At 31.4% G+C, this 26,887-nt stretch overlaps 2 protein-coding genes and 2 long non-coding RNA genes across 5 annotated transcripts in view; all 4 read right to left on the bottom strand.

Annotated features, from left to right (window-relative positions):
• The window catches only part of LOC123662275, an 84,561-nt gene extending 80,807 nt beyond the window's left edge, over nt 1–3,754 (bottom strand). Inside the window, exon 1 of one of the 2 annotated variants that reach the window (XR_006744466.1) lies at nt 3,487–3,754. This is a non-coding gene — a long non-coding RNA (uncharacterized LOC123662275). The remainder of the gene's footprint in view (nt 1–3,486) is intronic. The other variant, XR_006744467.1, reaches the window with a different exon arrangement.
• Nucleotides 3,755–4,033: 279 nt separating this feature from the next.
• Nucleotides 4,034–4,591, bottom strand: LOC123662276. Its single transcript, XR_006744468.1, has 2 exons — nt 4,511–4,591; nt 4,034–4,363 (listed from the first exon to the last, which is right to left on the bottom strand). It is a non-coding gene; the product is annotated as an uncharacterized LOC123662276 (long non-coding RNA).
• Nucleotides 4,592–5,671: 1,080 nt separating this feature from the next.
• Nucleotides 5,672–17,436, bottom strand: LOC123662274 (nose resistant to fluoxetine protein 6-like). Its single transcript, XM_045597139.1, has 13 exons — nt 17,018–17,436; nt 16,165–16,388; nt 15,689–15,903; nt 15,266–15,351; nt 14,398–14,579; nt 13,755–13,906; nt 13,242–13,410; nt 12,666–12,859; nt 10,470–10,617; nt 7,721–7,904; nt 7,030–7,172; nt 6,077–6,186; nt 5,672–5,876 (listed from the first exon to the last, which is right to left on the bottom strand). The coding sequence occupies exons 1-13, from the start codon at nt 17,337–17,339 to the stop codon at nt 5,744–5,746; spliced, it is 2,262 nt and encodes a 753-aa protein (XP_045453095.1). The 5' UTR covers nt 17,340–17,436; the 3' UTR covers nt 5,672–5,743.
• A 6,437-nt stretch (nt 17,437–23,873) lies between these two features.
• LOC123662490 (MDS1 and EVI1 complex locus protein EVI1-A-like) lies at nt 23,874–26,594 on the bottom strand. Its single transcript, XM_045597332.1, has 4 exons — nt 25,935–26,594; nt 25,317–25,511; nt 24,146–24,397; nt 23,874–24,053 (listed from the first exon to the last, which is right to left on the bottom strand). Exons 1-4 carry the CDS (start codon nt 26,592–26,594, stop codon nt 23,874–23,876), a joined length of 1,287 nt encoding a protein of 428 aa, XP_045453288.1.
• Between the last annotated feature and the right edge of the window lie 293 nt (nt 26,595–26,887).

The following is a 26,887-nucleotide window of genomic DNA, read 5'->3' as shown; positions in this document are numbered from 1 at the left end:
TATAAGGTTAAAAAAATATTCATTTATGTTGTTTTATCTAAGGTACAAATTGAAAACGATGATGATATAATTGTATACCTTTGAGTTACATCAAAATTGACGGAGCTTACACACAAAATAAACTTCCTATTACCATTTAACACTAAAAGGTTGCAAAATGTGTTAAATTATTTCAAGGTGGGTGCTCAAACTACAATTCATACTTTCAACTGCATTAATAATAAACATTAAACATTCATAGTTTGAATTTCATACCCATCGTCTATGTTACCCACTTTAGGATAAAGTTTTCAAAGAAAAAACTTAACGAGTGTTATTCTTAATATGTATATATAATAATGCTATTCATACTTTTAACTCCAAAAATAATAAGCACATGTATTTGTAAAATAAAAATAAAAAAATTGGTTGTCTGTAAAGTTGGTTTACGGCCGATAGTTTAACGTGACAACGTTATAACAAAACGTCTCCTCGAACATATAAGCCAATCGAGTAATGCGGAGTGGAGTATTCCATATACTATCACTGAGCGTTACGGGACAATGAGCGTAATGCAAAAGTCATCCTTTTGCCTCATGCCGCCTGCGTTCATCGATTTATTAGACGTTGTCACGTCAAAAAAATCTTTTTCAACATAAACGTAGTAGGTTTATGTTCAAAAAGATTTTATGTGTCTAACTTTGATGGTTTAGGCTCAGCGATCTATCGGTCAGTCAGTCAAGCAAGACACAATATTTCATACATATGTAGGAATGAATATTAAAATACCACGGTAATTATATTATCAAATTAGATTGAAACAGTTTTTGTAAAGGTATATTTCATTGGAAATCAATTAGTTGAAAAGTACGTCACATAAAATAATACTAATGACAATTTAATTTCATTAGATACAATTATTTTAAAGCCACACAACAAGCAGGTGCTTCTCTTGAGTAACCTTGAGCAAATTATATGTTTAAGAAAGTAGGTACTAAGCTGGCGTCAGTTATTGACAGTTTGAAGTGCACATTATAATTATCGATCTCGGCGTCTATTTAATACCTACATAGATACTTTGTTTATGGATATAATGAGTAATTCAAGTCTACATTTTATTTAATAAAATTAAGAATAATTTACGTTTACATTTCATTTCATTTTTAGATTTGTAATTCCGGACTATTTATGTGCATAAATATAATATTATTTTTATTGGTTTTGTAATTATACGAATGGATTAACTAAAATGTCTGTAAACGTCCGACCACTGGGCAGTGAGAAAGGATCTCCTCTGCATACAGGTGAAAAATTTGTGAATTTATCTGCCACGATGTTCTACTGCGGTAAATGATTTATGGACCATGGACCGACAGTCATCAAAGATTAATGATAACAACCGGAGACTACAGCTTTAAAATCTCCAATCTCCTCAACGTGCCTCGAACACTCAGACTAAAAGCAAATACAAATACAAATGTCTTTTCAAATCAAACCCGCTTCTATCAGTGTTATTAAACTTTGTAAACTTGAATAAAAAAAGTTTATTTGTATCTTAGTTCAATTTTAAATATTGATTGATACAATAAATCTTCGGACGCAGGTGCATACCTAAATGTTGCGATTTTAACAAATCAATTTTAATATACGTTTATAATTGTCTTGTCAAGATCAAAATGACTTAATTTCCGGACGATATCTCGGTCGAAATCGACGGTATCCATTTAATATATCTTTAACATAGATAGGTACCAATTTTGTATATTAATATTAATTCTTATTGCATTTGGTCAATCATCAATCGACGATGTATCGTTGAAGTTGTCTAAACTACGAGTATACTTTGAGATATTTAGTGATGATATTAAATATTATGAGTGATATAATATTTAGTGATGAGTGGAATCGTCACTGTCCTACGAATAAATCTAACCGGGATAATCTTACGAGGTATGTTGGCCAGGAAAGAGCCTATATAGCCATATAGCCATGTGTCCCAAGCGACTATAATATTATAGTCGCTTATCCGTCAGGACTGTTCGTTAGTAATTTATTGTTCAAAATATATACACTAATATTATAAAGCTTGTTTGTTTCTTTAACCACATTAATCTAAGTATTTTTTCAATTCAAACCAGTAGTTCCTTACTATTGAAAAAATAAAATTAAAAAAATATTTTTGTGTTAGTCTATTTACTGGGAAGGCTATATATAGGCTATTTAATATTTGAGTACAATTATTCCTCAAATTAACCGGTTGAATCAGCGGGGCACAGCTAGTAAAGAAATAAATTTTAAAAATATAAGCTTGGGTAGGATATAAAACTGATTCATTTAGATTTAAATTATTTTATTACTCGTATTAATAATAGATAGGCATGTACTCTAAATCTTATTCTTAACTTCCTAGCACCTATCGACCCATAAGCCTATAGAACAAGGCAGGTTATATTTAGAACAAGGCAGGTAAATAGGACTAAACTGACAACGCTAGGGCAATGTATGTTCCGCGACATTTCGAGAAAATACAAGGACGTTTAAAAACAATGCTCTTACGATGCCAAAGGCAGACGTTATCGTAAATAGATTTGACAAGTGATAATATTGTAAGCATATAATCGAAATGTTATTGCTGACGTCACGATCGCAATTTAACTTTGACTGGCTTTTTTCTACAAAGAGATTCATTCATATATAGAGAGTATAAGTGTTAAATGTAGTAAAAATATATTTGATTATAAGAAAAATAAGCGCTTCATCATATAAACAAGTAATATTTGACAATAGAAAAATCAAAAAAGATTGTTTATTTATTTATATAGTTATCGCTTTACATAATCTTTGGGAAGATTATGTGAATAATTTACGAATAATCTTATAAAACTGTTAGCATACGTTATTTTATGTTATCCTATTTATTAGAAGCATTACAATATATTTAAGTTAAATCATTGTCAAATACATTTAAATAAATTATTATCATTTGATAGAGTTCTAGAAAAATGTTTACTTCAGCCATTACTAGACAAAATACCCAAGTAACTAACTACCGACGAAATTCTGCGCAGCTGTTTGTCAGGGTCGATTTATAAAAATTACGTAACAACCCACCTTTGTTTTAGAGCCTTAGGTCTCGCTACGTGCGACACTAACATTATTCTGAAAAATATACCGAGCTGTTTGTTTAGCCGATTAGCGCTCACCGCGATGACGCGAGGCACGTAATAACCAAGAACGATGTGGCCAATTTGTAACATGTCCATATTTACCTTTATTTTGTTTATGATCACTGTCAAGTACCCAGCCGTACAATACAGGCGAGCGTCTTTATTTATACCCGCAATCGCATTACGAGACTCATTAATGATTGAACCGTACAGGTAGTTTTGTTTGTACCTCTCTACGAATAATACATTGTGATTACAAACATTATCCATTCGATAGTAGAGTTGTGTTTCGAATTTTAAGCCTCTATATTGGTAGAGAAAAAATTAGAGATGATATTACCTTTGTGGCGATGGCAGGGTAGTGTAGAGGGTGCACTCGCGGCGTTTATTGCGCATTACCCCTTATAGAAATAGTTTCGAGAAAGAGGGCACACAAGAGACTTGCCGACGCGGCGGCGCGCGGCAGAATCGCGCGGCCTCGACCTTGGCCGTCAAACCGGCGCATGCGCCCCGCATTGCCCCCCGTCGCTCCTCCGGCAATTATGTCATTATGTTTGCTGCTGTTGTGTTGCCAAACAGAGTCGCGCTCCGCTGGACGCTGGATACAGATTCCTAGCATGTTTCATATGTACTTACATAGCTGCGATCTATACATCATAATTATAGGTACACAGTACAACTTAGGACTTTTCTAATGCAAAAATATCCCATTATATATACCTAACTAATGGAATGATTTTAATGACAATAAACTATATATGTAGTATCATCGTTGAATTGTTGGTTGTAAAAATATAGTGTTTATTTTTGATTCTTTACTACATTTTATTAACAGATTAATCCTACAATTTAAATTTAAATTCTTGATTGAAAATAAAACTCCAACATTACACAGCTAAAACTATTCATTGTTGCTAAATAATACATAGTTTAATAGAATTATACTAACGGTTTTACAATAACAAGAGTTTATATTTTATAGAGATGTTAGGTATTTTTAATGTACTATAGATTTATAAATACTGTCAACAAAAGATTGATCAATTAACAAAATTTGTATTTTTGTCCGTAAGGTAATTTTTATATACAATTATATTAAAATACACTGGTAAGCAGTTACGTGATTTAAGCGCTATTCTATGCATAATCTAATGAAGTCTAATAATAATACTAATATCACGCGGCTCGCCTAAGTGACGTAATGCCTGTTGATTTACCTGCAATATGCATGTGGGTAAATTAATTTGCAACTTACGGATCATATGATATTGTCATGAAATCAATATATTATGTGCTATTTTAATTTATGATATCTCCAGAGGCTTCTTGTATGCTCTATTTATTTAAAATAATATGAAAATTACCTCATAATAATATGACGATTATGATTTTGTCTGCAACTAAAATAAATCACACGAAAATTTTGCTACCAACGCCATCTATAGAAATATTAAGCAAACGTTAGAGTGTTAGTTATATACATATACGTGCCTAGTTAGTATATAATTTCGAAGGCAGATGGCGCTGATGATGACAAAATGAAATGGTAATAAAAAAAATGATAAAATAACAATAAAACAACTCAAGTATAAGTTATATAGTTTAGATATTATATTGACACCGATATTGGTGCTAAAAGAAGAAAAAACGAGCGTGCTTTAGACCACACGACTGAAATAAAACTTACAAAACGCAACTCTCTCTCTTTCTATCTTAACTAACTTATAAGTATCATCTTTCAACTTCCGTTCGTCCGATCACACTTTTCGTAACGATCTCGTCACGTATTCACCACTTATCGCCCAAGCCAAGCGTGCGTAAAGAAGTTTTAGTTCAAAAAATAATAATTTGATTAGAGTTAAGAAAAAGAAAATAATTTTTAGAGTAAATTTTTGTTCGGTGCTTTATCCTGGGTATTTATCGTTGCGGCGCTTTCTTTACGGAGCCTAAATATGAAACCTTAAGGTAAGTCTAAAGTAACAACATGATGTATCAATAAAAATATACTTTATTTTATGTACAGCAAAACAAAAATACTTAGAACAAAAACAAAATACTTATTGATAATACTTCTAAAAATACTTATAAAATTAAATTATGTTAGTAACAAAAACTGAAAGGATCACAATAAATTTTTGTGTCTTATGTCAGGATAATAGCACTGTCCGTATCCAGTCTCGCTGCCACTGTCCGTAGGAGGCTGTTGGAGCTGCCCCGGACCGGTTCAACAGGGATGCGATGCGTTTTCTAATAATAGCTGTGAAATTATCACAGCCACTTTCAGCTAATAACCCCAATGCACTGCAGAAGGCTTTATTACCGGGTACGAAGGGTTGTAAAAGCAGTCGTTGTGTAGTTTAGCCATAGACTACTAAATAATGTGTCAAAATGCTTTAAAGGGTAACTTTTACCTCCTTACTAAAGCAAAAACCTACGAGTTGACATCACAATACGCTCCCGCTCACAATCCATGTCATCTTTTTTCGAGTCCGTGACCCAAGCCCCAGGTAAATAAAACAATGAACTTGAGAATGTTGGATTTTTAGACACAAAATTTTTATATATATACTTATAGTTTGTACCACAAGCTATGTTTTTTAAATCTTTGAAGAAACGGCGTGTATTGCCGTAGGCAAATTTTCTTGTAGATGACTACGATTAATTGTCTTGTAGTTTCCTTCGTTTATAGATGCATTTTCTTCAGATTTTTCATCGGCTCGTTTGTTCACACTGAAAAAAATAATAAATAAATAAAAATAATAATAAAAAAACTGCAAAACTCTACTTCATAAATTTATCAAATGGTCTTGAACAACCATTTAAAACCGAAATTAAAGTAGCAAAAAATAGCTAAAGTACTCTCTCGGATTTCAAATATTAGCATAATATTATGCGAAATACTTAAATAAAAAAGAAAAAGCTACTAATACCTGTATTTGAAGCAAATGTTTAGAAGATTGATGATCGGAGCTTCAGCAAAAAGCCAAATAACAAGAGCTGCCAGGCAGCCTTCACAAATGATACCGAGGCAGTATGTCATCTGAAATGTTACACTTTATATCAGTTTTGCATTTATTAGTCGTGTTTTGAATAATATAGATAAATGACTAATTAGATGTTTATGAACGTAGATACGTCCATTGTCACCGTAACACTGGAACCCAAATTTTAATATTACCAAGTGAAAATAAGAAAGCCGTAACTAAGGGAAATATGAGCCGAAATATGTATGCTTAAAATATCATCATGGCAATTATTCAGTATCGATTTATAAAATTTAAGAATTCAAATGTGGCAAGCTTAAAATGTAAAACGAATTTGCTTTTGTGCTGCGTTTTTCGTATTCTTGTTCTAAGCCACGAAAGCAAATTTTCAAAAATGATGCAATATTTTCTAATTAATAGATTTAGTTCTGATTGAGAAAACAAATCAACTTTCTTGTGTATAGGAAATATGATAACGATTTTATAATTAACTAAATAATTTTTTAAATTAATTAATATAAAATTCTCGTGTCGCGGTGTTTGTAGTTAAACTCCTCCGAAACGGCTTGACCGATTCTCATGAAATTTTGTGTGCATATTGGGTAGGTCTGAGAATCGAACAACATCTATTTTTGATCCCCCTAAATTTTAAGGGTAGTCCACCCCTGATTTTTTTAATTATTTATTTATTTTTATTATGATTTGGCGTTGAAAAATACACACAAACCTAAATTTTCACCCTTCAACCACCAACCCCTATTTTCAAATAGTGTTTAGCGGCAAGACAACGTTTTCCGAATCAGTGAGTATCTTATAAAATCGTACGTAATAATTATTTTCATAAATGGAGAAATAAACTAAAAAAATATATGCTTTACTAAAAAAAAAAAACTACTCACAATATTAATGTAGTCGTGATGTTGAGGGTTACGGGTTACGTACACGTTGCGGGCTATGAACACCGTGTGGATGAGATAGAGACCGTACGAGAGGCGGCTCAGCGGTACCCAGGGGTACCAGCTTAAGAAGCTCTTGATGAGGGCTGCACAGTTTAATTTTAAATCAATTTCAAAGAAAAAACCTGTTTTTCCACATATGACACATAAATTAAGAGGTTAAAATTTTCTTCTTTAAAAACAACCATCATCATCATCAATCATTTCAGCCTATTACAGTCCACCTTGAACTTAAAAACCCTACCGATGGCGGGATAACCATCCAACTTCTGGCTTTGAAATCGCAGGTCGAAGACGGGCAGCAACGTCTTCGGTGCGACAATGCCAGCCCTGCGGTCACCAACCCGCCTGTCCAGCGTGGTGACTATGGGCAAAACACGTGAGTTCACTCCATTTTTGGCATGAACTTGTGAAGATCTATGTCCAGCAGTGTACTGCGATAGGCTGAAGTGATGATGATGATGACATTTTTTTTTAGTATGACACTTGCCTAGTACAGTCATGTGCTAATGAATAATATTAATAATATTATATAAATAGTGGTGCAATGTAAAACATTTTCTAAAACACATTAATTACATGTGATATATTGAATAATTATACTTGTCAAGAAATTTAACTTTTGTACACTCACGAACTTGTCCAAGGGACAGACACATAACAAGCAGTGCTACGCTACTAGCCCATACTGGTCGGTTGAGAGCGGCATACACGGCGCTCTCTAGCACATCATAACTGCGCCAAAGGAACATAGGTCCGGTAAACATCACTACTCCCATAACGATGAAACTGAGACATGCGCCAAAAACTGACCATTTCTGAAAATTTAATTTTTATTCTTTTAGTTGCTATAATTGTTATTATATAATTCTATTTCTATTGTCCTATTTTTAAAGGTTGTCTGGAAGAGATCGCTACTAAGCGATAAGACAGCCTTTGTACATTACTATCTCTATGTGTAAATGTTTTATGTAATTTTTTTTTCCGAGTGGTGTGCAATAAAGTATATTCTATTCTGTTCTATTCTATTCTATTCTATTCTATTCTATTCTATCCTATTCTGTTCTGTTCTGTTCTGTTCTGTTCTGTTCTGTTATGTAATGTTATGTTATGTTATGTTATGTTATGTTATGTTATGTTATGTTATGTTATGTTATGTTATGTTATGTTATGTTATGTTCTGTTCTGTTCTGTTCTGTTCTGTTCTGTTCTGTTCTGTTCTGTTCTGTTCTGTTCTGTTCTGTTCTGTTCTGTTCTGTTCTGTTCTGTTCTGTTCTGTTCTGTTCTGTTCTGTTCTGTTCTATTCTGTTCTGTTCTGTTCTATTCTATTCTATTCTATTCTATTCTATTCTATTGTTTTATTTATTAAGTTACAATAATATTGTTTATTAATTAAGTGACAACTACTATTCATATTAGGATTGATTGTATCTATACAGTAAATATATTTAGAATCAAAGGAAATAAAAAAGATACAAGTAAAACTTAGTGTATATATTATATATTATAGCGTAGACATTTCCCAATTAAATAATACAACAAAAGAAGTGTGCTGAAATTTAATAATTCCAAAAAATCTTAATGTAGAATAAGGGCGAACTAATGCGGATTTTTTATATTGTAATCTGAGGCCAGTAGTACCTGGCCAGACCTTGGGCTAATACTGGTACTCGGGAGCCTAATAATAATTAATTTATTATTTAAGTACCTAATAGTCTTTTTGTCAAATAACTTTTTTAAAAAATAATGTCAGGTATACGGAAATAACGGTACGGTAAACGGTATAGGAAAGAAATCGTTTCATGGATGTACTACCTATGTTTTCATCCTCACTTCTCATATACATTTGTATACTAATACTTTTTAAAAGAATGTAGCAATTAACAAATTACACATAATTACAAATCAATTCTGACACAATTTTGCTTCATAAAGTAAGGGCGACCTGGGACATTTGAAACAGTTTTTACATTAAGACCCATAACTATAAAAATAAACGCTAGTATGTAACATGTTAGGTATATACTAAACAAAATCTTGTTTAATTAACTAACAAATGGGTACGACAAACACTGCCTTTATTTTCTTTGTATGTACCTACAAAAAGTCAACTTGAAGACAACTAGTGACTTTGTTTCAGCTCTCTTACTGGTAAGTTGTTAAGAAAAACGCACATTTAGAAATTAATGTTCTATTAAAATACTAGCGTCGCTCAACTTAATCTTCTTTATTTTGGTTTTAGTTGCTATTAGTTATTTCGTCTTTCACTGGCGTATCAGTTATTATAACCGATATCAGTTATTATAACCTTTCATCTATTTTATGCACGTTTTATATACTTCGTTTTCGGTAGATGTCGAATATTTTTAGCGAAAATACATCAGATTTAGTAGAAGTTACAGAGGTTCTGTTGAAAACAGAAGAATAGTCATTTCATTATTTTTTTTCATTCATTCATCAACTTAGTTTGAATCAAAATGGGCATGTATAAAGTACAAACTACACACTGCAACCAGTGTAGTACAAAATCTAGGCTATCAAATAGTGCTACAATCTTAGGCTATCGTTTTAAGAAAATCATTATCGAGAGTGTTGACGGACGCGTGGCGTCACATCCTTATGCTTACTGAGGCAGCGTAGGGAGACCCCCAAGGAAAGACATTCAAACCGGAAACTAATACCGATTTATACAAATACGTGTATAATACGTGTGTGAGAGTTGAAGTTCCTATGCGGCATACACACACCTCCAACAGAGCTGTTGTCGATGAAATATATATGTGGAGTGAAATAAGTGAGAGATAACGCTTGAGAATAACCGCCCAACCCATAGACAGGCCCAACCCGTGCAACGTCTTTTGCGAGACGAAAGACATGAATTATATATTTTTAAATATCTATTACTGTAATTGTTTTTAAGGGGTAAACTCCAGTCGCGTATTGAATCTGGCAGACACATTTTTTTATAAAATAGAGATTTAGAAATGAAGTGCAGATTTGTCTAAGCCTGCCAAAATACCGCCAATAAATCAATCGAATTCCCATTAAATAACAATTTATAATTTTCTACTTTATACAAAGATGTGAGAGTTCATGACGGAGAACAATAATTTAAGAATATAAAAAATTTATATAAATTTATGAAATTTATGAAATAACTTTTTTGGATTTTATCGCGGTTTATTGTGTTTTTTTTTTGTGTCAGCAACCAGGGTCACGGGAGGACTGAGTATCCAAAAAAAGGAAAAATTGTTTTATTATAATTAATATAAAATTTAAAAAAGAAATAAATATTGTGTGTCGGATAAATCTTAAAAATCTACGCTTTCGTCATACAAATAAAATCACAACATTTACAAACGATTAATTAATCTATACGTTACCTTTGGCATCCTATTAAGGTTTTCGGAGGCTGCACAATAGACGTATAAGTAGCCACTAAAGAAACCAATGAGATATGCGGCATAACGAGTGTGGCTCTTTATGTACGTCATGTGAAACTGCAACGGTCCTCGGGGGTTTGTTATAAAACTAAAAAAAAAAAACAATATATAGGATATTTTACATAGTTAATTGCCGTAAAAATAAATAATATACTTCTTATATGGTGTCACGGAGAAATATTTATCTCAAAATAAAAGTGTTTTGTACAACAATATAGTTAAAATAGGCTTAAATTGTATGTTTAAAGTTGTCTCTGTAGATCTTAATAAGTTCATTATGTCTACTCATCTTGCTATACAACAAACTTCAATCAAATGTGTATTAACGAATTTCCTCGGTAGATACTATATAGTTTGATCCTTTTTAAATTTCAATAACTTCCAGAAACTTAAAAAGTCAGATTATTTTTAATGAATGAATGATGGATTTGATTTATTCGATATAAAATAAACCCTCGCAAAGGAAAAAAAATACTTCAATCATTTCAGTTCAATTTGATAAAATCGTGTCAATAATGAGTATTAATTTCTATTAGACAACAAGTAGCTAAAGAAATAAAGTGATGATAATTATGCAAAATAACAAACACTTTTTAATTACTATAACCTCAACCCTTATGATGTGGAATTTTTTCAAATAGGATTGTTTATAGTAAGCTTAGATAGTCGTTTTCAATTGCATCGTTGGCTTTATTCCATAATCTTTGTTTACGGTATTATTATTATTATTTAATAATTTTCTAATGCTAAACGATTTTAAAACGAATTGAATGATTTATGATTGATGATTGGTTATTAAAAATAATAACTAAGCTGACCCTACAGCCCACCCTCTATAGGAGTTCTGACTATCTTAATCATGACAGAAACACAACACTATTTGCTATATATTATATTTTATTAGGGTAAGATACTACATCAGTCAGGTTCGAAATTTTTAAGCAAAGTATTTCCTGCTGAGTCCTTTTCAATTAAATTGTAGTTTCTACTTCTCATGGAACAAGTAGATGCGTAATGGTGGCGTAGCATTGTAATTGATGTGACTCAATAATAAACAATGTGCCGAGAAGATTAGAATTTTCCATTACTCAGTTACATAAAAAAATCTCTTTCGCACGCTATGTTTACGTGTACTAGCGTTACATTATACGAGAAAATAAATATCTAAGGTAAATAAATATAAACAACTATTGGCACTTCGAATGATATGGTAACGAATTATTGTTACATGTGAAAATAATTTAAAATCGTTTATTTTATGACATTATTATCTAAGCTTCTTGTTAAAATAAAAAATAAAGATAATATTCAACAATGACTCAATGACTATAGCAATGATTACAATTATTGCACTGATGTTTTAATAGAATATTGTAATAAACGTTGATTACTAGGATATGATCATGCACATGAGGTGGCACGGCTACTAACTGCACCGATTACTACTTATTTTACGAGACCATTCTAATTATTGAATCATATTCTATCTACTTAGACATTGCTTCCACTAAAAGATTATTTTCATAAATATTATTCAGATTTAAAGAATTCAGTTATCGTATATTGTTTCAACCGTAAAACAATTTCAGAGCAATCGATCGCGCGATGAGATTGTAAATTGTTAACCGACTTCAAAAAAGGAGAAGGTTCTCAATTTGACTGTATTTTTTTTAATCTGTGTTACCTCAGAACTGTTTACTTGGTGAACCAATTTCGATGTTTCTTTATTTAATCGACAATTGGTGCTTGTCATGTTATATCTAATAATGCGTATTTACTTGACTGTTATTTCGTCCACCTACGTTGTATTTATTATACCTCATACCTCTTTACTAGTTCTACCGGTTTGATGATTCTTATTTTGATCGAAACCTGGTACGTGTCATGTAGTCCTATATAAATTTGATTGAGATTTGAGGAGTACTTTTTGAGTAATACTTGATCACGCGTATTTACTTGACAATTTTTTTATCTACCTCCTTTGTGTAAGTTGTTGATGTACGTAGTTAAAGTCGGTTCCTTTTTTCGTTTGCGAGCAAACACAATTATTTAATGTCAGCTAATATTAATTAATAAATATAATAATTAATTAATTTAATAGACCAACCTATTGTCGATAAAATATGTTATACTTACTCATAAGTAAATAATTGTATCGCGGGTAGTTTATATACATAATTGATGATTCCTGGAGTAAGCACTGCAGCTACGGTGACAATAATCGCTAGTATTTTACCAGCAGATGGACATTTCTTGTAGAACCAGTACAAGGTCACCGTGAGTACGAAAAAGTGGAAGTCACAAGGAATGTACCAGCTGACGACCAGGCACTGATAAAAATATGTTATTTTTTATTACTATAATAAGATATATAAAGCTAAAAGAGGTTATGGAGCAACTTGGAAGAATAAAGAAAAAAAAACTTAGAAGTAAACTGTGAGCTGTAACCGCGACATCGTTTCCATTACATATTTTTCCCCTCTCTTATTCAAGGAAACAGTATTGAAATTCGAGGTAAAGAGTTTCCAGTGAATTCCGGTATTTCGTAGTATTATGAAATTCCAAGATAGTTGCCCATGCCATTTTTACTACATAAAATATTTGTTACTAAACGATGTGCGTTTTTTTTTTTTAGAATAGTTTACCTTCAGAACAGCAGTAAACAAATAATTTATCTCCATCAAACTATTATAGACAATAAAATTCACTTACTATGTTCTCGCTATCAATGTAGTTGCTCAGCATGAGAAGACTGAGCCACCAGTTCTTCCTGCACTGATTTGTGTCACCAGCTATGGCTCTGTTCCACAGCGGGCCAGACCCAGTGTAGGGAAATATTGCGCAAATATAGAATATGACAACAGCGTACGCTACGACTAACCTGTGGCGAAAAACATAAGAATTACTTACTATATTACTATAAATATGATTCTCAAAGTTAACTAATTCTGTAGTTTATTTTTGTTTCTAGGATTTTATATATGAAGATAATCATACCTCACACAAAGTAAATATCTTATAGTGTTACTTAATTTACTTTAACACAAAACGTGTATGAAAGATGATCCAATAATATGAATAAGACTGTATACGAACGAACAGGTAGAGAGAAATAAGCAAGAGCATAGCAAAACTATAGTCGGTGCAGTAAATAGCTCATTTTATTTATCATCTTTAAAATTATAAAAATTCAAGTTTAATTTTTTATTTATTTAAATAACGCACCTTACGTATCGCTTCACAAAGAGGAAAAATAGATTTGGTAACTTTTTTGCTTTTACGAGGAATGTAGCTGTTAAAAAACCTGATAGCAGAAAAAAAGAATCCACTACGATGTCCTCGTGCAAAAACATCATTCCCAATATAGTTAATATATCCTGAAAATATATGTTTAATATTTTTTTAATAAAATAATTGTAATCAATTAAAAATCATAGAATATATAAAAAAATGGTGTTGCATTTTTATAAGTCTAACAGAAATGTTATGATATCACTCAAACATGAATAAAATATTTGTAAGATGATTAAAACAGTGTGACGTATTTACTATTAATAATAATAATCTGTCTTCGCGGTTTCACACTTCACACTTGCGTTGTCACTGCCTCAATCCTTCTTACTAGATCTTTATGTTTATGACCTATGGTGCCATTGACATTATTTGGCAATTCTTTATCCTTCTAATACTTAATGAAAAATCGATTCAATAGTTTTAGACTGGAAGACTTAATTAAAAGCAAACATCGCTATTAAAATAAATATAACAATAAAAAAATAAAAAAAATCTATACATTTTTTAATTTAAAACACTGCCGTAATTGAATATCACATAATAATATTTTAATAATTGTTACTAATAGAAATACCTCGTCTAACTTTGAGCCGTTGCTCACTGGTCCCCCGTTAAATATACCATACTGGTGTGCTGAGACAATCACACATATTGTCAGAAACTTAATACCGTAAAACACCTCAAGTTCTTTTCCAGATTGTTTCAATAAATTCTTTGCGTTCGTTTTTATATCAAACGCAACGATAATATTATGCCCTGAAATTGAAATAAAATTAAATGTCCTATATTGTTGAAGTATGTGACTCTAGTTGAAAAAGAAGCTTTAAAATGATTATACGAGTATACGTATTTGTGTTAAAAATTAAAATCATAGCTATATCTACCTACCGATTCTACCGACCGACATATCGATTTTTGCTATGATATTAAAAAATGTTTCGAATATCCTAATTTGTGGGTAACACAAAAATAAAAATCGTACAAATCATAGCATTATTATATAAATTATGTGTTGCTTTCAAGTAGATTTATGTTAATGTGATAAGAAAGGTAGCCATAGCGCCTGGAGAGGTTTGTGGTTAGGGACGACAAGGCGCTTGCATTGCTCCTGTTATCGTAGGCCTCCATAAGCTACGGTAATCGCTTACAAATGCAACTGACCCAGCAGATTGTCCGCTTGTTTGTCACCTTTGTGATATAAAAAATACAGTTTACGACGCGTTAGCGCAACGGTCACAACGCTGGCTTGTGGCTGTTGCACTGACGGTTGCGGGTTCGATCTTCGCATTTGGCATACAGATGTTTGCCGTGGCTTGGGAATTTGTTTGCTTGTGTATTGTGTGTTTCTGAAGCCACGAAACAGGAGTAATTAGATCCACGTAGAGGTCGTTGATTTTAAGACGTTAATTTAATTTTTAGTTGCAAAACACGTGATAACTTACCGATTCTATTTTGATTCAACTCCTTCTTCTTGAACTTTATGAACGTACATATCAACGCAATAACCACCAAAAATCCCATGACTCCACTGAAAGAATAAAATCAATATTTTTACATTATTTTCCTAAATACATTGTTGACTCTATTTGTGTATTTCATAAGTAATTGAATGACATAATATACAAGTGTGTCTAGATTTTTAGCGTAGTTATTACATTATTTGCTTAACCCAATACTTATTCTTAAATAAAATTAAAAGCCACATTAATTAAAATACTTTTTTGTCTTAATATTTTAAGATGGCCTTTTACAGGTATATAATGAATAACCTTTGTGTTCCCTAACCTATTCAACCCTTAAGAATTATTAAATTAGTAAGCTGAAACGTAAATATATAGGTACTTAAAATCTAAAGAGGTACGAACATAAAAGCAAAAAACAATCCATCAAATTGCATTGGCTCATCTGCTTTCTGACATGATTCACTAACAGAGATGTGCGCGCGAAGCCCCGCTGTGCCCAGATGACTGTGCGCCAGGAGAGTGCCCATAAGTCTCTCCACAGACTTGGGTTGGCAGACAACTGGCACACACACTCCCCATGTCAGCTCATTTAATGGCCGACGAAAGACAGACTGGTACTGAAAATTGGTTTCATTTAATAATATCGATCTACAACAATGATTGATCAAATACCAAATTTTTATTTTTTAGACAAAAAATTTACAATTTTTTTAAAAACACTGCGTGTATATTAGGAGCGTGATGGTGGCTGTGCTTTATTAGTGGTATATTTAAGAGGAACACGAAATTACTAACAGAAAAAAAGAAACGCTCTTTAATTATACACGATAATAAACTTGTATACTTAATTAAATGTATATGGAAAGATTTGCACTCACTTCTAGAAGATTCAAAGCTGATTGATATGGATCGAATGGATCAGATATTCGCTTCTTCACAGGTTTATCTGTCCTCTCCAGAGCAATATCTGCTAAGCAGTACTGAGTTCTTAAATCCGTTTGGGTTTTGTACCAAGGTGCGTTCATACACTGATCAAAATTTCCCAATTGAAACCTACTTCCGTAAAGTAGACCTTGAGGTTCTGATGATATTGCATCCCAATCTATAAATAAAGAAAGATTTATCACTACATTTTTTGTTTTATTTATATTACGCATATACACTCAAAGAAAATGTTTTTCGGAGTAGTGGTGCATATGCATGCATGTCAGATTATGATCATAATTACAAGTTGTGCTTAAAGTGTATAGAGCATTTTTTAAAAAGCATAAAAATGCTTTATATGCTTTTACCTCGAAAATATTCTATTATTTTACAAAATACAAATAAGTGTTGCAATTGTTTTTGTTCAAAAACGGATTACAGGTGTTATTATATTTTTTGAGTGTGGAACAAAACATACTCATACAATAAAACACAAATAAACACATGTAATAAAAACGGCTTCATGTATTTTTTACCGCTTATTAAAGTGAAAAAAATATGGGTGTATTTAAAAATAAACTAAAATGTCTTGTGTAACTTAATAAAATTGGAAATTAAAAAGAAAAAGTGAGATAAGCTTTTATCTCTAAAGTTTGAAGAGCCTCGGACTCGTTCTGAATTTTATAGATATAATATTTGCTAATTCAACTTATCAGATTGCTATTGCTTCAAAATTAACATTTGTTAGCCAGTCGTGTCTTTTTTACTTGATTTAAAGTATATTTAATTGTTGAAAAAAATTCTTACTCCATACAGCCCATAAAGTGAAGTTTTGAAGGTTTTGCAATAACAGTAGCGTCGTCCGCAAGCAGGGTTGTTCTTCATCCGTCCAGTTTTGATTCTTCAAAGAAAATAACACATCATCGAGATAAACAGGACTGTCATTTAAATTAAACGTTTTCACTAAATCTTTTTTCTTTTCACCAAGTTTTTTTTCTGACACATTTTGGGCTTGATTTTCCAAAGGCATACTTGTAGTTGGATCAACATTTTTTGTTTTACTGGTCACGTGACAATTTATTAAAATTGTATTAACTAAAATGATAAACGTTACGACTTTATGTTTCATGATGTTTCTTCGAGAACGATTTGTTTGTAAACTAAAGTTCAACGAGAAGATCTTTCATTATAACCGGATAGAATTGCATGATTAAGTCAGGCAATCTTAGGAAGAATCGGTTATTAACATATCTATTGTAATCGTTAATTATATCGCAACAATTGAATTGTTGTATTAATTATTCAATATTATAAATCCTACAAAATGTTTACTGTGTAGATATGAAAACATATCAAACCCAAAAAATCGTTTTTAGCAACTTGAACAAAATTTTAACTTTTTAAATCTCATTGGTAATCTTTATTTTTGTAAACGCTTATTAATATTTAACTAGGTAAAATTTTCCAGCGTGATTATTTCTGCACATTGCTAAGTATGTGCATATATATTTGCTAGTGAACAGCTTAAATTTTCACGAACAAGGAAATCATTATCGTGGACTGGCATTGTCCACTTAGTTAGTGGTAAAATTAAATGTACGCCCACAATAAATATATTTGAATGGTTCGTTGTAAAAACTAACATAAGTTTGGTTACCTGATCTAGATGAACAACTTACTCTTACAATATTCAGTTTTGTTTTTCAAGGAAATTTAAATAGAGCAAAGTTTGTTTTAGAAAGAGTCAACTAAAAATTGACATAATTATCCAGTATGCATTTTGATCTAAATGATAAAAACTAACTTGACCATCTATGGTGACCGGTATAATATGCTTATATTATACCGGTCACCAGAATGGCCTAAAATATCTTACACTAATATAAATTCCTTTTCTTAATAAGGCTAAGAAGAATACTTCTCTTCTTCAAGTAAAATATATTTGAACCGAAATACTGAAAAAGAACCCTCTGTTAAAACTTTTGGTATTTAGTTCACTTTATGTTCAAACACAACATGAAATTCACCCCTTGTTTGTTGGTTAGTTCAGTTATTATACGATAGATGGTGTTATAAGCCAAACCTTAAGTTTTTGAATAACGAAGCTTACAGTGGCGGTGATGAAGCAAAGCGGTTTTAGATAGTTTTTTTTTTTTTTTTTTGTTTGCTTAATTGTAGTTGATGACTGTAGTTCGTATACGACTAAATTGAAACGACACGACCCAAGGTACAAAAACAAAAAAAAGTTCGAAAATCGAACCAGGAGTTAGCAGGTCTTTACCTCATTTTTTCTCCCTTTGTCAAGTAACAAATTAGTGGTTCCTGTGGTGCTGCAAGTGTGAGGTTTACCATATTCACAATTATTTAACGTCAGGTACGTCCCGACGTTTGTCGTGTGTGACGTTCGACGACGTCGTCGACGTTTGACGTTCGACGTGTGTTTACGTCCGTCTATTGTTTCCTGAAGTTATTTGCTTAAACAACTCTTATTTGCAACAGCCCTGCGAGAGAAACCTGATTAAATGTAACAGCCATTGGTGGGTAGAAACTTTCACCTATTGGTTTTGTTTAAACTCATATTTTTCCATGTTGACTACGAAGATTTGAAGACTAATTGGTATAAGGGTACACTGAGTCTCTTGGCTAGTCAAATAAATGCTAAAGGTCACGGTTTCAACCGCTATCTTGACAAATATTTGTATTGACTGATGTGTTAGTATTGGGTGTCTTTACGGAACCTTCATGTAGGGTGATGTCCTAGTTGATATGAAGGGTACTCTTATAAGTATGTAGTACTACCTTCTTTCTAAACGCACCATAGACACAGATCTCATTGAGTGCAAAACTCAACGGTGAGACAAACGATGCTTTTATTTCAACTTAAACATAATTTTATGGATGGGGAATTAAAATTTACCAATTCTGCAAAAATATTTATATCTTTATATTTAACTAGCGACCCACCCCGGCTTCACACGGGTGCAATGCTGATACTAAATATACTACAGAATGTCTTTATTTACAGTGTGAAGCTAGCTTATAGCATTAACATAATAACAACAACATTCAAATATGTGTCCTTAGATTACGCGTTGTTACAGAATGCGTTGAAGAAGTAAAGGTTCACTGCTCGTTCCCCGTAGGTGATAGTGTGATAATTTGTAGCCTATATGTTGACCCGACTTCTTAATAATATTCGTGCCAAATTTGAAGTAAATCCATGCAGTACTTTTTGAGTTTATCCCGGACATACATACAGACAAACAGACAAAAATTCTAAAAACCATATTTTTGGCTTCGGTATCGATTGTAGAACTCACCCCAAGTATTCTTTTAAAAAAATATTCAATGTACAGTTTTGACTTTCCTATCATTTTATTATATGTATAGATTAGTGTGAAGTGTTTATGAATAATAATAAAAAAACAGTTAATATGTGACAATAGTGAAAGTAACTAGTATCAATATATTAATATATGTACCTGTTTACACCTGCCACCCAGCAGTTATACCAGAAAATAATAGACAACCCAAAGTTAGCATTTTCTACAGGCTTCATACTATCGGCGAGTATTAAATTTTTTTCTTTAAACCTGTCGATGCATTATTAATAAAAATATTTTTTCAATTTTGAATTAAATATAGCCTGGCCAGGAATTTTTTTAACCAACCCTTTCGCAATGAATTTAAGCAGATGCGTGAAGTTCGTCTATAGTTCGGATCTCTTGCATTCTAGAGAACATTGTTTCACAAGTCAATTTACGATCGTCAACCATACGTGTAATTTTCTGTGTGTTTTTTTAACCGACTTCAAAAAAGAAGGAGGTTTCTCAATTCGACCGATATGTAATGCGTGTTCGCGGATAACTTTATCGTTTATGAATCGATTCTGCTGATTTTTTGTTGGAAAGAAAATATCTCAAGGATAGTACCATGATAAGGAAGCTTGGATTTTATGATGGTAATCCCAGAGTAATCGAGGGGAACCTTCGAAAATCGTAGTGGTGACTAGTGCTTTAGTTAATTTTTTTTACAACGTAAGTATTGTATTACTTGTCGATGTAATTGAAGTCGATTTTTTTCAGTTGCTAGCAAACACAATTATTAGTACAATAAGTTATTTTAAGAAAATATCTTCAATTACGCTGAAACTTCCTCTTCATACCCTGATTTGACTATTACAATAATGAACTTACTTCAACTAAGCCCTTTCAAAAGAATTTATTTTCATTCAATCTACTATCATCCCTCATCAGCTTTTAAAGAAAAAAAAAACACAGTTTATATCTTTAATATTTTAATAATTCATACATTTATTAATAAATATATACATTAAACTACGTTTACTAACAATTAAAGAACTACTTACAGTTATTAATAAATAAGTGCACACTATGTAACTACGTTGTTGTAATTCTATAACGTGGCGTAATTGCATTTAATACAATAAAACGGATTAATTATAAGCGCTAATAGATAATTATTTTAACTTATGACTAATCTTTATATGAACAACATGTCTAGGACGACTAAATATTATTATTAGCTTACAGCTAAGTATCAAAATTAAAAAAAAAGAAAAATCAATAATACGGAATATGAAAAACTAAAATACAATTATACAAAATACATAATGCGATGATTTCTATATCTTAATAAATAATTCGAAATTATCAACAAAATACTTTAATTATTAGATAGATAAACTAGAAAAAAGGAATTTTCGGAAAAATTTGACAACCAGTTATTTACTGACAGGTGAATAAGTATTTTAGGTTTTACTATAATCAAACAGTAAATAAAATGATGATGAAACTTTAACGTCTGACAAAAACAATAAGTTTGGTATTTGTTACACTGTTTTAATATTAATTTTGTTAGTTGTCTAGCGCTAGATTACCAAAATAAAATACACACACACTGTAAAAGTAAAAAAAAACTTTAAAATAAAAGAAACATGAGTGTATAGACAAATTTTTGAAAAAAAAAACCGATTTTAGTAATGATATAAAATTATTTGTTAAAATATTATACTTTTTAATAAAATTTTTTGCTAAGCTTATAATGTTACTTTTTTTAAAACGAATATTTTTATATATCATAAGTTTTTCATTTGTATGATTTTATAATACTTTCTACTATTATTAGACAAACTACAATTATTTCAATATAATAACTTAAAAAATAGTATAAATGTAGAAAAAAAAATGAGAGCATACTCCATATAAGCGACAAAATATTGAAAAAAAAATCAAAAAAGTCAAGTTATGTCGCTATTTACAGTTATGTAATGTAGTAAATAAAATAAATCATTTCTTTTCCATCAAATAATAAAGTAAAATTTAAAATATGCGCTATATTTATAAAAAAAAATAAGTAAAATATATTAGCGTCTTTTTATTTACAAATCTTTGGAACGCGTTACTAAGAACACACTGACTAGATTCCACTCGATATCTCTTTAAGAATTATTATATTATAATATACCTCTACCTAAATTACAGGTTCTTAAAATAAAATACAATTATGAAAAAAAAAATTCCTTGGCATATAAAATTTTTATCATCAACTTTTTTCATAATTTACGTTTTATTTTTGGATTCTGACTCAAAATGAAGTTTTTACTGTAATTCTTGTATTTCTTTCCTTTATTTACCTATTTATTTAAATTTTTTAACATGTCACCACCTATAGGAATAAAAGTGAATTTCGGAATTTAACTTTGATTGTAAATTTTTAAGAACCAGTTTTATTAGTATTAACTGCTACGTCGTGAAATTATTGGAAAATTGTTTTCGTAAATAAATATTATTATGGCGATACCAGCTGTATGTGTTTTTGTTAGACAACTTTTATTCTTAATATATTTTTTTATTTGTAAATATTAATTTCAAATATTTTTTGTATAATAAAAGTGACTAGACATTCTTTGAGATCGTGTTCAAACATATGTATACCTGCCTTTAGTATTAAGTTGTGATCATTCTTAGACACAACGTAATACAAAATTATCATACGTGTAAGTAAATTTTGAGATCAATTGATTGACTAGTAATATATAAGTTATGACTAGACAGTGACCTTGAAATTTTAGGTCTTATAATATGTTACTTGACTAGATTTGATTAGAAGTAATAAATACGACTAGAAAGTGACATTGAGAATTTAAACGTCTTAAAAAATAATTTTATTTGACTAGACCTGACTAGGAGTTAATTTTAACTAGATCGAAATTAAAAATGTATTATATAAAATATTACAAAAATAATATTTATATTGACTAGAGAAAGTATAAAAGAAATTAAAACTAACTTATTAAAAGATATTATTGCCTAGATTTGATAAATATGAAATACATTTAAAAAAAATATTCAACAAAATTTTTATTGGTTTTTTTTTTTGGTTTTTCTTTAAATAAATTTCCTTATGTTTTTAAGAGCCTATTGTTATGTATAATAAATTCAAAAATAATTGTAAAAATGACTAGAATACAAAATAAATATTTCCTATTTTTATACATAATTATGTAGATGAAAATCTATGTCACGACTAGAATAACATAATATATTTAACGAAATATATTTTTTGTTTTAATAAACATCATTTATAGTAAAAATGTAAGTAATTTTTTGTAACGAGATAATTTTTTTAATAGTTTCTACCCTATGTACCCTATATACAGCATTGTAATATAGTTGTATGAATTGATATAACTTGTAAGAGAATTCTTACGGATTACGAAGTTTCTTTGTATAAGTTAAGTCAATAAAGTACGTATTGTATTCATAGTAACAGCCCTATCGGCGACCTCACTCAATTCCGATGTACGGTAGTGGTGAAAAAATTATGAGATACGATGTCGGTGCATCTAAAAATATGCTCAAACAGACGATCGATTGCACTGACCCCTCGTGGCTCGATCGAAATGTAACATGGTAGAAAAGTTGTCTCCAAGTTGTATTCTTTCACTTGAATTTTACGAGAAGTTAATTTTAGAACTTGATTCTGATAACAAAAACCTGTCAATCGTGGAGTTAAAATTTATATGCCAAGGAAAATATTTGATTTGTTAAATTACATATTAAAAGATCTAAATTTATTTAGATGAATATAAAATACGACATTCATTAATTTTATTAATTGTTATAATAAAGTTTAAAAATTAAATTTATAGGTTTCTGTATATTTAAATAAGTACTTTTTATTTAATTTTCAACGCCTATTTTTTTTTTCTATTTGCGTTGGAAATTGTTTATTACTACTAATTGATATGGTATTTTACGTTCGATACAATTATATACACATATTAGCACTCGATTAAATATAAACTAAAATCACGCAAGATGTTTAACATCCAAGTGACAAAATTTTGGAATGTTGCTGTAGGAGATCCTTTATATATACAATTTTATTGCAACTATAGTAAGCTATTAAACATTTAAGACATCTTATAATTAAAACGTAAAATTAAAACACACACATTTACAAATACCTAAAATATTAATTATTAATTAATATAACGCTTATACCAATATAAATTAAATGTAACAAGAGATGAACTTACCTAGGAAAAGTATAATGTGTCATGTCCATACGATGAATATGGATACATACTGCTTGAAATAGTGTAAGGGAACCGCGGCACTGGCCGCAGGACATGACGTCACCCGTCTCTACCCTCCCTGATTCCTTCTCCTTCATCCTCTGATCCCGTTACATCCAAGCTACGAGAATCTTCGGAGGAACAGTTTGAAGGGCATCGGTTTCGTGTCTCCTCCCAATTCGAGTCCATTTGAGGTATTTTGTTCCAAAAAGTGTTGAAATTGCTGTCACGTATTGGTTCCTGCTTAAAGAGAAAATGGAAACTAAAATAATGTACTAGCAGACATTTTTGTAATTGAATAAAATTATGATATAAAGCAAAAAAAAAAATACCGATTGGTAGGAAGGATAGTCAACGTGGACTTGTCGGAATGCCGATGGTTCTTTTTCAGAGTCGTTCTCAGGTTGGTCATGAGCAAGAAGATGTTTTTTCAAGTAAGCTTGTCTCCTGAACAGCTTTCCACACTTCTGGCACGGGAAACGGCCAGCGTCAGAAGTAGAAGGTTCGCGTCGTTTGGTACCTCCTGGTACACGAGGTTTATGCCAGCGGCGATGTGAAGCTAGGTTTGCGGGACAGTTGAAAACCTACAGAAAAAAACAAAACATATCTATCAGTTGACTAGACCGTTGGCGCAGTTTGTAGTGGCCCTGCTTTCTGCTCTGTAGGTTTTGGGTTCGATTCCCGCTTGAGTGTGGGTGTAATATTTTTATATTTATTTATTTATTATTATTTATTGTTATGAAAAAAATATATATTTGGCTATATCAGTCGGCCGTTTACACGTATTAAGTTACTTACCGTAGGAACAGACGATCATGTGTATAAGTTATAAGATATTTATTTATTTATTTTTATTAGTTGACAAACGTTGCAATATTTATATAATATCTATATAGTTAATTACATTCTATCAATTGAATAACATTTATCTTATCGGTTATATTCTGATTTATACAAACGTGAAATTCATCAATCTCTAGAATACCTCTTACTTATAAGAAGGTTAAGCGCAATATTGTATACTCGATTACATCGACATTGCGGTCAATTTTATTCATACTCGAGAGTTTTATTCTATAGTGTACACAATTGCGTTCTTTGTTATTGTTTATATAATTAATCGTTGCCCCATCATCGAGATAAATGCTAACAATCTACCGTCACGCACCACGTGAAGTATCAATTAAGGTGCACAAACATTTTGCCAGCGCTAGAACGATGATTCCCATGGAAATGTGCCAAGTGTTTACAATCGCCACCCTCGTGTAATTCGTTCCCACACAACACAAACACTCTTCAATGAGTGTGACATAAAAATAGTCGAAATGGATAGTAATTAATCAATAACAGGCCGAGGTAACGTAATTGTTCTGTGAGATAATTCATTGTGGAACAATTTAATAACAATTAGTTTTCATTTTAATTTTCTCTAACAGCGTCTATGTTTTTCAATAATTTTATGACTTTTTTCTAAACGACATTTATCATGTAGAAAATTATTACCTTATCACATTCTGGACAGCGATATTCAATATGTACGATCCTGGAGCACCGGTGTTGTGCTAGTGCAAACGCATCACTATAAAGTCGTCGACACAATCTACAGATGTACCTTCCCAGTCTGTTTTCAATTGTGGCAATCAAAGCTTTCGCTTCTTCAGTTACTTCTACCACATTAAAAGCTGGATCAATATCACCCTAAAACAAAATATACTACAATCAAAACAGGGAAATTGATGAATTTACTATAAAATCATATTTATTTAATTTAATTTGTGTGGCAATAAAAACTATTTCGAAGTTGAGAAAAATATAACGTTCGAACTACTAATATAAGATTTATTTCATTTCTAATGTCTGTAACCCGCCCCTTCTAAACGTCGCAGCTCGCCCTTAGAACCGTTATTAGCACAAAAATATAACAGAGTAAGCGATTTAACGGCGTTTAATTGCCGAGGCGATAAGGAAAGTCACCATAGTAATGCTATGGTTAGAACGTTTAATTAACAGTTCAGTGCAGCTTTTTACTTATTTTAACACGAATAAATGACGAAGTTTTGTTGTTACACAACAGTTGTTTTTATTTTTATGTTTTTGCAAATAATAAAAAAGAAAATTTACCTTACGAACTACTAGAGTTTCATCCTCTGCGAGATCGCGAATGATAGTTCCAGAAACTGGTGACGTTTTGTCCTCATCGAACATTAAACGTCTGACAACTTTACTCTTTTTTAGTGGTTGTTGAGGTCTAGGTGATTTTTTCGGTCGCTCTTCCACATCCTTTATTTCAACAACATCAGGGGAACTCCTCTCACTGTCATTACCGCCTTTGTCGGGCAGACAACTCCGAAGTTCATCAAAGAATTGTTTTGTAAATTTAAGTTTTTTTGCCTCGAGACTATCGCTGTCATTTGAAATTTCGTCATCCGATTTCCTTTTCTGTGATTTTTCTTGCGACTCATCATTTACATTGATATCTGTTTCTTCGAAATGTCGGAATATTTTTATTGGTTTTTCATTTTTGTTTTCATCGGGCGATTTTCTTTTTTGTGGAGGTGGTGGAGTGCAAGGTGGAGTGATTGGAGTTGTGGACTTGAGTGACAGATCGAGCGGAACTAAAGGTTCATTGTAGTAAGCTAAATATTGCTGTAGTAGGGTTGGATGTTGTTGGGGAATTAAATCATGAAGGTAATTGCTTGAAATTCGAACAGGCGGTGCGGCGTACTGTTGATAAAATCTAGAAGTAGCGAGGCGTTGAAAATGTGGTAATGCAGCTTCCATTTTCACACACAGATTAGGGACGACTCATAATAATACCTATTCATTGTTTCATATTGTTCATTTACGTTTGCTTTAACCTTATCTGAAACAAAATTAAATAAATAGTTATAAACCAATAGACATCGCTCTGGTCTTGTAGTACGTGTGCCGTGTATCGGTGCTAAAACGCCGGCAATTTCGGGTTTGATTTCCGCGCGGGATGAAAATTTGTATTTATGCAAATATTTCATTCCAGTCTAGATGTATGTCTTAGTGGGTCGCCCTACAGTACCTAGGAGAGAAAGTTAAGTTAC

Source organism: Melitaea cinxia, chromosome 18, assembly GCF_905220565.1.
Source record: "Melitaea cinxia chromosome 18, ilMelCinx1.1, whole genome shotgun sequence".
In the NCBI taxonomy this organism is placed as follows: Eukaryota; Metazoa; Arthropoda; class Insecta; order Lepidoptera; family Nymphalidae; genus Melitaea; species Melitaea cinxia.
Note: the sequence above shows the minus strand (reverse complement) of the source record. Positions and strands in the feature narration are given on the sequence as shown.

Coding starts and splice junctions, on each gene's coding strand:
- LOC123662274 (XM_045597139.1), bottom strand. CDS start 17,339: ATGAAACATAAAGTCGTAACGTTTATCATTTTAGTTAATACAATTTTA. Junction 7,905..10,469: donor ACCTTAATAGGATGCCAAAG/GTAACGTATAGA, acceptor TTAAATTTTCAG/AAATGGTCAGTTTTTGGCGC. Junction 6,187..7,029: donor ATCACGACTACATTAATATT/GTGAGTAGTTTT, acceptor GTAACATTTCAG/ATGACATACTGCCTCGGTAT.
- LOC123662490 (XM_045597332.1), bottom strand. CDS start 26,594: ATGGAAGCTGCATTACCACATTTTCAACGCCTCGCTACTTCTAGATTT. Junction 25,512..25,934: donor AAACTCTAGTAGTTCGTAAG/GTAAATTTTCTT, acceptor ATTTTGTTTTAG/GGTGATATTGATCCAGCTTT. Junction 24,398..25,316: donor GCTGTCCAGAATGTGATAAG/GTAATAATTTTC, acceptor TTTTTTCTGTAG/GTTTTCAACTGTCCCGCAAA.